At 39.9% G+C, this 12,022-nt stretch overlaps 1 protein-coding gene across 1 annotated transcript; it reads left to right on the top strand.

Moving 5' to 3' along the window:
• Positions 1-18: 18 nt before the first annotated feature.
• Positions 19-10,141, top strand: TMX2 (thioredoxin related transmembrane protein 2). Its single transcript, XM_075217269.1, has 8 exons — positions 19-281; positions 1,797-1,857; positions 3,301-3,414; positions 7,229-7,305; positions 8,216-8,322; positions 8,437-8,502; positions 8,615-8,744; positions 9,777-10,141. The coding sequence occupies exons 1-8, from the start codon at positions 93-95 to the stop codon at positions 9,906-9,908; spliced, it is 876 nt and encodes a 291-aa protein (XP_075073370.1). The 5' UTR covers positions 19-92; the 3' UTR covers positions 9,909-10,141.
• The last annotated feature ends 1,881 nt before the right edge of the window (positions 10,142-12,022 follow it).

The following is a 12,022-nucleotide window of genomic DNA, read 5'->3' as shown; positions in this document are numbered from 1 at the left end:
CCGTGTTATATAGTGCGCTGTGATTGGTCAGTGTATTCTTGTTTAATGCGGCTGATTTTGGCTAGGTTACTGGTTTTTAGTGTTCAGTCATTATGGCGGTGATCACTCCGCTTCTCGCTCTTATATACGCTGCGCCCGGACTATGGCGGTGGGTGTCTCAGCCGTACTACCTACTCTCCGCTCTGCTGTCCGTCTCGTTCGTCCTGATTAGAAAAGTGCCGCCGGTGTGCACCGCGCTGCCGTCCCAGCGAGAGGATGGCAACCCCTGTGACTTTGACTGGGTGAGGATATCTCAGGTGTTCAAGGGCATATGCTCCTAGGTCACTGGCCCTACTCTACAATGACCACTGTTGTATCGTTATATGGATGCATATATGCAGACTTTACAAGTCGGTGATTTTAATTAGAACGTTTGCACACAAAATCTCAATAGCTTTTTTTTTCTTTTTTTTATGTTTCCTTCACATTTCATGGCCTCTTGTCACAGTGCAGCAAACAGTGTAAACTTGTTATATTTATAATTAGGGTGGTCCGAGCCTTACTACAGGAGCTTGAGCTACCCCTAAGTGAGGCATAACAACTGTGCAAGTCTCTTGTGGAAGCATTTGCACACACAATAAATGCATGCTCTTACAAGTGAAGAAAAAGTGATTTGATATCGTCTGTATCCTATAAACACAAGGATATGCACGTTAAATGCAGTTATTACATGATATGCTTTGCATGTGTATGTGAATCCTTCAAGAATGTAAGAGCTTTTACCATTCAATTAAATATCCCATTCATTACAATGGGATTTGTCGCTTAGAAATGAATGGGCTGTTAAAATCAATGGGAAAGCTTGATGACTTGCATAAATAGAAAACCTGGATCGAACAATATGCTTCCTGAATTCCTTAACCACCACCATTGCTAGACGGCCTGGCTGAGATGGTTACAAATAAAATAGGGAGGACAACAAGCATGGTGATGTCCCCCCTTCCCCCAAGACAATGAAAAGATGTAAAGATAACTCAACCTACTCAAATCCTTGTTGTTAATTTATTTTCAAAAGACATAAACATTCCTTCATTTGTAAACAATGGGGTGGGAGGGAGACAATTCAAACTGCTTGCTAGGAGCCTGCTGCAGAAAGACTATTGAATTGGCCAGTGGATAAGGGCTCCACAGGATTCAAGACTTTCAAAGGCAACAATATAAATTTGTAAGAGCCCTTAGGCTTGGTACACACTACAGAAATTTCCGCCTAATGTGTTGCCTACATTGATTCTGCGAATTACTGGAATAAGAAAGTCCCGACCGACTGAAGATTGCGACTATGTAAACGCTATGGAGATCCTGATTGTGAGCGGATACACTGCAGGATTGGAAACCTGCTCAAAAATGATTTCTTTATTTTTTTTACCTGGCTGCCAGCAGTCTTTATGTGGGGGAGTCACCACCTCTGGTTGCAGATGCCAAGGTGACCAGTTCACTGAGTGGTAAGGATGTCTCTGCCAGGTGCCTCTTCTGCTTGGCATCTGCAGCAGGAATGTTTAAATGCCATTGTATTCCCACCTCCCTATCCTTTCACCCCTTTTTACTTCCTTGCATAATTGTGTACGTTCTGAGAAAATGTGAAGCTTATGCATATATCTTGCTATTATCTAAAATGTTTGTACACATCATTTTTCTATCCTTATATAATCTTCAATAAACAATTACACAAAAAATATCAAACACCACTGCGTACAGTTTGTTGCTGGGAGAAGAGCATTGGTTTTATATTGTCATTTATTTATTTTTTCCTCTTGCAGAGGGAAGTGGAGATATTGATGTTCCTCAGCGCTATAGTCATGATGAAGAACAGACGTAGTAGTAAGTGTTTTGCAGTTTGTCACTGTTTGAATGTAAATCCATCCCTTCCTCTCTCAAGAAGCAACCAAAATCCTGGTCCATTCACACATTTCTCGTCTCGACTATTGCAACCTCCTTTTCACTGGTCTTCCTCACTCTCGCACTTCTGACCTTCAATCCATACAGAATGCTGCGGCTAGGCTCATCTTTCTCTCCCACCGCACCTCTGCTGCTTCTCCTCTGTGTAAATTCCTTCATTGGCTCCCTATCCGTTTCAGAATTTAATTCAAGCTCCTTACCCTCACTTACAAAGCCCTTACCAACACTTCTCCCCATTACATCTCTGACCTCCGCCTCAATTCACCCCTCATTACCTCCTCCCATGCTTGCCTCCAAGACTTCTGCTGTGCTGCCCCTAATGTTTGGAACTCCCTACCCCGTCTGAATCGACTCTCCCCCAGTCCTTGAAATACTCACTCAAAACTCACCTTTTCAAGCTCCCCTATCCTACCACTTGCTAACCATTATATCCATCACCTCTTCTTCCTCGTATTCCATCTAGATTTTTTCTCCCAGTTCGTCCTACTGTCTCTTACCACCCCTCCCTTTAGAATGTAAGCCCTCGTGAGCAGGGTCCGCTCTACCAATTGTGCCCCGTCTGTCTCCTGTCCCTCGTACGTCTTGTCACATCTTTTGCTGCACTCTGTAAGTGTCCCCATAGCATTACTCGCACTCGTCTGTGCTGCTGATATGTATTACCTCATCTATTTGTTACTTGCTTCTGTATCCGGCGCTACGCAATCTGAGGTGCCTTTTTTAATTCATAATAATAATGTAAGAGAATGTAAAAGTTGGTGCGTTTGGCAGCATAGAAACTTGGGTACCTCAAACATTAGCAGAGAATCGCACAGTATATTTCTTTCCATTTAGCAACCAAGGCTAATCTTTGTTTATGCCAGAAATAGAGGGGTGAAAGAAATCAACCTGCCAAATGTATGTTTACATTCTTGTGAAAATAGAAATATGAAAATTGTCTATTTTGGCCTTCCTAAAGTACCTAATTTTAATAATCATGCACGTAACTTGGGTTGAACATGTCCTTTCAGCATCCAGATTGGTTACAGTAGCATGTTGGCTCATGGCTAAATCCTAAATTGCCTAGATTATCTTAAATGTAAATGATCAGAGAACTAATTAAAAATTAGTACATAGCGTGGCAGACAAAAATGCATATACGCAATGCATTCTGGGAGTAGTCGATCACAAGATACTAATAAACATATGTTATTGTATTGATTTAGAAAGGGGGAGCTCTGGCATCTGGGACAAACCTAGGTCAGTTGGTGGAAACGGTTTCTTGTTTTAGCTTTTCATTTTATAAAATGCTTTTTTGAATGAAGTCTGTTGTGTTGAACCCTCTTATGTATTGTTTATACTAATTACAATCTTTATCCCTTTATGCAGTTACTATTGAACAGCATGTTGGAAACATATTCATGTTCAGTAAAGTTGCCAACACAATCTTGTTTTTCCGCTTGGACCTACGTATGGGCCTTTTGTATATCACCCTGTGCCTAGGTAAGTGCTGTAGCATGGTCTATATGTCTGTCTATACAACGTAGGTAGAATGCATCTCCACCCTGTATTTCAATCATTCCTGTCTCATTCAATTGGTTTATATACTTGTAACAATCACAGATATAAAACTGAACTTGTTGGGAGCAAAAAGACCATTAAGGAAAGACTATGGATTCTTTGGGGTACATTTATTTCTAGGCAAGACTGGCTTCTTGTTAAAAACACTATTGAAGCATGGTGCTTCGTTTAGCTGATTCATATAGGTTGCAGTTTTGTCAGTGCCCCTCCTAGGTGCCCACTTATGTAAATGGGACGTTCATAAAGGTGGTGCATTAGCTCTGCTCAGTCTGTTTGAAACGGATCATAGTAGGACCTTAATAGGTGAGAGGAGTACAGTGCTGGACCTTTGTCCTTTTTATTTGAGACCTTCTTAGTAATCCTTCACCAAAGGGACAATTACTAAATTGTTATATCTTAATGCAGGCCGCCTACAATATTATGCTTTAAGTTCCCTGTCGGAATGTTACATTATAGTGTGCAGGGATTAGCTCTCTTAAAACATGGGGGAAGGAAGGGAGGGGATTGCTCTCGGGATACCCCTATTGGGGATGTCATTCTCTAATATTTCACTATGAATTGGGAGGGTGGGTAGTAACGGATGGTAAACAGATATATGGTTTAATCAAAATTTGTTAAAATAGTCATTACATAAAGTCAAGTATTGGAAAGTATGTTGCTACTAGTTATGGTTGGTGTGCCTTAGTCAAGCACCAATTGGTACATAAATTGCTGAATAGTCGGTGGAAGTCTATTGGACCAATATGGGCCCTTGTTAAGATGGTCTTTGGGGTCGGATGTAGGTGGATTCATGAGTAAGACAATATGTAACGTGTGTGTGTGTGTGTGTGTGTGCGCGCGCGCGCTGTGGGATATAGTATAAACAATAAATATTGAAAATAATGGTGTGAATAATAATGTCAGATGCAAAATCATATGGATACAGTATGAACATAATACATATAATATCCAGATACAATTAAACAGTGTAAAATAGAAGTAAAAAATGTATCAAAATGAAAATAAAACAGAATAAAATGCTATCCTACCAGAAACATGCATGGTTTGTAGAAAATAATGATGAAACTAAAATTTAAATAACCATGGCATGGCTGCCAAGAGAAATTTGGGGCCCCGATACAGTAAATTTTTTTGCCCCCACCCCCCTCCACAGGTGATAAGTAAGGGTGCTGCATGCTGCCATTGTGCGGCGGCGCTGCCAAAGGGGTGTAGTCAAGTTGGGAGCATGGTCAACAGAGGGCGTGGCTGCACTTTAAGCTTGACATATTGGGGGAGATTCAATCACTGATGATGTGACAGGGTTAACCTAAAACAAATAATATGAGGGGTGGTACTGGGAAGAAAACAAGGGATCAATCTGACACCCTGGCCCAGAGCTGGATTAAGGTCCTCGGGGGCCTGGGGCATATTAGACAGGGGACCCCAATGATGTAATATGGTTATCATTTTAGACACATTTTATCAATGCACAGGCATTACTGTGCACACAGTTGTGCCTTCATGAGCAGTACACAGTGAAGCAGGACATACCTCCCAACTGTCCTTGCAATCAGACCAAAACCTGACTAAGAGAGACAGTCGCCCAAATTCGGGACTTTCTCACTAGATTCAAGACAGTTGGTAGACTGTCCTGCTCTCCTACCTGTTCTTGTCCCTTTCACCACTTGTTGCTGCTGGTGTCTTCAGATCAGTTGTTGCTTGTCTTGATCCTGGAATGTTGGATGCCCTTTTTGAAAGAAAAAAAAATGGGTACGAGAGTTAGAAAACTTCAACCAGCCCTGGTGTTAAATAAGTAGCATCCATGTTTTATAATTATACCTTCCTCCATCCCCAACATTAAAATAATAATATTCACATTTGCTAAATAGATCTATTGCCCCCCCCCCCCCCAACCAGCCCTGACATTAAAATAACACATTTAATAAATAGACCTATTTCCCTCCAACCAGCCCCTGCAATAAATGAAATGGCATTTACCTGTAACAAATATAGCCATTTCCCACAGCCATCACGGCATTAAATAATGCATATTCAAATCTAATAAATAGCCCTACTCCCCATATTCAACATCCTGTCACCTCAACTTAAATTAATAGGCACCGCTATTAAGTTTAATATTCTCACCAATAAATTAAATTGCCCCACCATCACCCCACAAATCAAATAGCACCAATTAAGTAAAAAGCCCCCATCTGCACTCCACTATTAAATAGCCTACCTCACACACTATATTAAGACCACCCCTTCCCTCACATACTATATTAACATGCTGCCCACACACACTATAAACATAATACACACAATCTATATTACTATATTAACACCCCCCCACTTCCTTACTTTGTTCAATCCACAGCAATTCACACATGGGACAGCACCTGTCACGTGGTGCATGTCTCATGTGACCCCGGGGCTCTCACTGACAGGGCACACATAGGGGAGGGGGTACGGATCACAAGGATCTGCGGCCAATATGGAAGGTAGTTGGTCGTCGCCGTCCCCCCCCCCCCCCCCCTCCCCCATTCACAGGTAGATGTGCGGGGGGGGCGCACGACACCCGCGGGCAAAAAATATTTTTTTTCAAAATGGATATAGAGCCCCAGAGGGTTCCCCCGGCAGGCCTGGGTAATTTGTACTGAACCCCCCCTACCCCATGTCTCGGCGCCCCTGCGGATATGGTCGCTATGCTCAGAAGGGTAGAGGAGATCATAATATAAACACTATTAACTTTGGTAGCGCTACAGTTAAGTGTTTATAAGACAGACTCCTACGCTTTTCTTTTTTTTTTTTTTTATATGCATAAAACTGAATCTGGCTGGTTTAAAATGGAGAAAGGAAATAAAAGAATACATTGGAGAAATAATGTAGTAATAATGTAATAACTGGCAGAGCTCTGTTCTCTTTTAAGCCTTTCAAGGACCTAGATGTAGAATATAGGTTTGTTCCTGTCCACACACTTAGGAATTGGCTGACTGTCATCTGCCCTCATACAACCTGACTGCTAGCTATAGAAATGGAAAAAGCTGTTTCCTGGACCCTGCTATCACCATGTGTCATATAAAGCTTACATAACTGATCGCTAATGAACACCCAAACATCCTAGTGTATGTAATTATTACTATTATTTATTACTATATTAATCTTATACTTGAGATAATGACGTCAATAGTTTGGAATTTGTGTTTAAACAAGGTCTGCGCTCCTTGCTCCGTCCAACCAGAGATTCAACGTGTTGTACACAGACACCGCACTGCCAGCGAATGTAAGCAGCATCCAGTACTGGTGCCAGACATACACAAAATGTTGGGTGGGATCTGATGGACCTCCTGCACATACAATAACTAAACCTTTTAGTTTGGATATAAGTTGTGGTGTTCCAAGAGAATATCCTTTAAAGGTATTTTTAACAAGAATTTTAAATGCTGAATTGTAAGCACTGCATTTAATCGCTAAAGCACTCTGTAGTGAATGGGGCTTGGAAGTAGCAATAGTAGAGCATATAAATGCGAGTGTGTAGTCTACATTCATTATTATGAACCAGTAATTTTAGTACTTAAGCTTTGCACTTAAAAGTCAGCATTTTAATCACTCGCATGACATTACCCTTAGCGTTGTGTCAAGTAGGTAACTACTTACACTGACAGACATTAATCAATGCTATGGGTTTATATGGTGTATTGGCATTTATATAGTATGAGCTCAGAACTATTAACTAACTTATTTTATTTCTCTCCAGTCTTTCTCATGACATGTAAACCTCCTCTGTATATGGGTCCTGAACATATCAAATATTTCAACGACAAAACAATAGAGGTAAATTGGCATCTTGGCACTTTTTCTCAGGGGGGCCTGGTAAACTCTTAAGTTTTGTGTGCCTTTTAGCAGCACATTCTCATATTTTCCCTTTTGTACTTTTCTTATGTGTATTTTGAAATGGATGTATAAAAAAATGTTTTGTTGAAGAAATTTGCTTAGTTTTTATAAAGGTGTTTTTACTCAGTGGCTTAGAGAATTTATTTGAGTCTTCAAAAATCCTCCTGTTAAGCTGGGTACACACGACCGGTTTTACATTCAAGTATTGTACCAACCACATGATAGATGACCATTTGGTAAGATATCGCATGATCCCACGATTGTTTTATTGTACCAGTGTTGGACCCAGCACCTTTTTCCCAGGTGCTCCACCCAGCTGTTTTTACTTCCCATCCGGCTCTTGAAGTCTAACAGAGTCCCTATTATAATATAATAAACCATTGTTTCTCCTACTAGAACAGGGACTATTTGAGCACTACAGCCACTGACCACCAGTCTGACGAGGAAGTGTATATGCAGTTTGCGACCAGCGGTATAGGCAGATCTCTTTATAGTTTAGTCACAATCTTTTCTGTAAATGGTTGACAGATGAAGAGCACAAATCTGAAGGTAAACCGTGTAGGTGTGCACACATGCTCATCGGGACTTTGTCATTGGTAAAAATTGTTACAGAAATTGCATCTGCAGTAATTTTCTGTAGTGTGGGACCCGATTTAGTCTTCTTAATGTGCAATAATTCTCACAATAAAATGGTGCATTCCCTAATAACATTTACAATAATATATTGTACACTTTTCACTAAATCTGTTCATAAAAAGAGACTAATTTGTATTTCCTGTACAAGATATAGTGAATGTTAGAATGCCTTTAACTCTGCTATATGCACTAACTGATATAACACTTTCTTTAGGAGGAGATGCAGTCTGATCGCCGTGTTTCCTGGATAGTAGAATTTTTTGCAAACTGGTCATCTGAATGCCAGTCTTTTGCTCCTATATATGCAGAGTTGTCTCTAAAGTAAGTATTGTTTTCCTTCTTCCCTTTGTGAGCCTATTATGCAGTCACAGATTTTACATCCACGGCTTGTTCCTAAATAGTTTTATTATGTAATGTTCTAATTTTTATTAACAGGTATAACTGTTCTGGATTGAAATTTGGTAAAGTTGATATAGGCAGATATCCAGATGTCAGTTCTAGGTGAGGATCTCCACCCAAAATTGTATGTCTTTTAATAGTGTTTATTTCCTACCACCCTTATTATATGACAAATTATGTCCCTCTCGTGGAAATGTGACATTTATTGTTTTAGATACAATGTCAGTACATCACCCCTCTCCAAGCAGCTCCCCACCGTCATCCTGTTTCAAGGTGGTAAGGAGGTATTTCGGCGACCACAAGTAGATAAAAAAGGCCGTGCTGTATCATGGAGCTTCACTCAGGTAACTAGACCTCCTATGTGATTTGCAACCAAAAGTTACCATTTGCTGAATTTTACCCATAGCATTTTATAAAGTCATTGGTATAACTGCCTTACTGCTTACTGTATGCAGCTAGAATATTGCCATATAAGTGCCCTTTGTATCATAAGAGAATATATATACAGAACTAAATTTTCAGTGGTATTAGACTGGGAAACAAATATCTTAGTATAGTAGGGGGGGAGGTGTCTTATAAAGCTTAAATTTTGAAGTAGAGCACTATACCATTACAGGTACACTAACCTCAAATGTGATCTTTGCTTAGTACTTTTTACTTGTCTGATTCTAAATATTCTGTTTTTTATTTTTTGTTGTAATTATAACATTTGTATTTGGGCAAAGAGTCTATCCAAATATTGGTCATTGTTCCTCTGCTGTTCAGTCCCTAACCCTACTTACTGCCTTCCCTGTTGCATGATGCAGCTTCACAGATGCCACAATTATGGCAAGGCACAGTTCATGGCAAGCAGCCTGCACTAGTAACCGCTGACACCGATCACATAGGCGAAGATGGTAGTATGTTATAGCAAGCATCCTGCTTGGTATTGCGTTCCAGAGCTGTTTGCTACAAGCTACTATGATCTGCGCCCGTAATTGGTATCTGCCACCGGCAGTGGTAATGTTTACAATCTCCTACACCCTATCACGCGCTGCATCACATAGTAGCAGTCGATGCAGTTACTTTTAGCAATAGGGTACCCATATCGGCTAGCTATCCTGTCAGTATTCCACCATTGGGAACAAGGAACGCAGTCCATAGAAGGTAACCTGTGGTGGAAAGTTACTTTCCATGTTGTGCTCTGCTTACATTGAATTGGTTCTGACCAGGCAATCAGTTGTCATCACTTCACCCATGCTTTGTTACTCCAGTGGAATTGGGTTCTCAAAGAATTAAAATATAAAAGCTACTGAAAGCAAGTAGCACAAAGTTTCACCTATGTAGAACTTGTGGTTTTAATTTTAATAAGCACCTTTCCTTTCCACCTTTTCCAGGAAAATGTTATCCGAGAATTCAATCTAAATGAACTATATCAGAAAGCAAAGAAACTTTGGAAGAATCAAGAAGATACAGAACCAGAAACTGAGAAGGATAATATTCCAATAGAAAGCAAGAAGGACCAGTAACAATGATGTGGTTTCTGGTCATGATTCCCTCTTCCCTAGTTTTATCCAAGTCATGTAAATAGAATATAAACTGACACTCCATTACTGTTTGTGTTTCTCCTGGACTGACTCAAAAGTAAAAAAAAAAAAAAAAGACTGGACACCATCACTGATGTCTATGTATGAGCCAATCCCTCCTCTTCTTGGCTATTCTACACAACTTGCTATTTTAAACTACTCATATTTCATCCTCATTTTGTTAGTTGTTATCACTACTAATAGTTTTGCAATGCTGGTGAGGGGGGGGGGGGGAGGGGAGAGAGAGAGAGAGAGACTGTATGTTTATGGGCAAGAAGACTATACTGGTCTAGCATTTCAGACCTGTTAAGCCAGTATTTATGGATTATACTGGATATTGAATCAGAGCTGCTGCAATAAATGGCTTCTCCGTAATGAAACAGGAGCATTTTATGACATAATCCAGAATCTTCTGGATACTGTTACAGTAAATTGTTGCAAATCTATGAACCAAAACCAATAGTATATTGAATGTTTTGTATATAATTTATTGATCACAGATTTGTATGTGTGCAATGTGATTATTTGGACTGACATTGGCCTGTGCAGCTTCAGCAAGTGTCCATGGCATTTTATATCCTGGGTTTCCAGTAACTTGATAAAAAATTGTGTGCTTTTATGTTGCTTTCAATTGTTCAGTAAAGCAAAAGGCAAACTATTATAAGCTTCTTTGGTTTGACAGGTACTGCCCTTATTAGGGGGAGTTGGGGATGTGAAACAGTGCACCAGCATTATAGGGGTGATTAAATTGCAAATTGACCCTTAGACCAATTATGGAACTATGTCAGTGGTTCATATTTTTTCTCGCTACACAATCTAAGCAAATTTTTGTTTTGTTTTTTTTACACATTGTTTTAATACCAAGTCTCATAGTTTTGCAAAAACTGTATAATATTCAGATGGGTACCTGAAGACTTATGTTTAACCAAGGCATCACAAAACTTAAATAGTCATTTATGCATAAAACACAGCTGTCAGTAAGCTCTGAGAGACAAATGAATCATAGTTACTGTAAATAAATTAAAGACAAAATGTGATTGGAAGAACACATGGAGTGGCTGTGTTTGTATTTACATCACTGGTGTTGTGAGATAAATATATTGAATTTAAATAGCTGCTACTGTAATAAAGGCACATACTATCAGAGAGCCAGCACTTCTGTAAGGTGCATTACATTCTAATGGTAAAATCTGCCCTATATAATGTAAGCAAATCTGCAATGGTTGTGTGAGCTTAAAAATGAACAGTGTGTTGTGATGAATGGCATTACAGTCACAAGGTTGGGGCCTTAATACTAACAAAATAGTTTGTATGTTATCACTGTTTTTGTGGGTTTCCTGCCACAGTCCAAAAAATTACAGCTAGGTTAATTGTCATCTCACTATTAGCCCTAGTCTGTGTGTGTGTGTCTGTTGTAGGGAAATAGATTGTAAGTTACAGTGGGGCAGTGACGGACATACATGAACATTTCTCTGATCTCAATGCTCTGCATAATGTTTAGTTTTTGTGTAAATGTTTTGCTTGTTTCCTCCTTGGATTAAAAGCCAAGATGTGTTCTACTACCTTCAGACTCTCCATCATTTGATGCACCCCACCATGATGCCACTTGTAAGCTTACATTGGGCAAACCATGTGACCTGGTACATGGTGTAGAATGTTGGAGTGAAGCACTAACGGCCTGGCTGGTCAAAATACTGTGCGTGCTCAATTATGTAACAGAGGTAGTACATTTTTAAGCTTCATTTATATAGCGCCTACATATTGTGCAGATTTTTACAGAGAATATTGAATCGGTCCCTGTCCCAGTAGAGCTTACAATCAATATTCCCTACCACATAAACACACAAAGGTTAAATTCAGCAGAAGTCAGTTAACCTGCCAATATCATTTTGGAATGTGGGTAACACAGGAAGAACATATAGAGATCCACTTGGGATCAAACCCATGGTCGCAGTGCTGTGAGCCAGCATTGCTAACCACTGTGAAACCCATAAATGGGTAATACAGCATTTCTTCTGCTGTAAAGTTAGCTTGTGTTTGATATAAATGCTGCCGAT

Source organism: Mixophyes fleayi, chromosome 6 (genome assembly GCF_038048845.1).
Source record: "Mixophyes fleayi isolate aMixFle1 chromosome 6, aMixFle1.hap1, whole genome shotgun sequence".
NCBI lineage: Eukaryota > Metazoa > Chordata > Amphibia > Anura > Limnodynastidae > Mixophyes > Mixophyes fleayi.
Note: the sequence above shows the minus strand (reverse complement) of the source record. Positions and strands in the feature narration are given on the sequence as shown.

Excerpts from the sequence above, each read along its gene's own strand:
- TMX2 (XM_075217269.1), top strand. The coding sequence starts at position 93 with ATGGCGGTGATCACTCCGCTTCTCGCTCTTATATACGCTGCGCCCGGA. Across the intron at positions 3,415-7,228 it reads GTATATCACCCTGTGCCTAG|TCTTTCTCATGACATGTAAA; the intron begins GTAAGTGCTGTA and ends ATTTCTCTCCAG. Across the intron at positions 8,745-9,776 it reads TATCATGGAGCTTCACTCAG|GAAAATGTTATCCGAGAATT; the intron begins GTAACTAGACCT and ends CACCTTTTCCAG.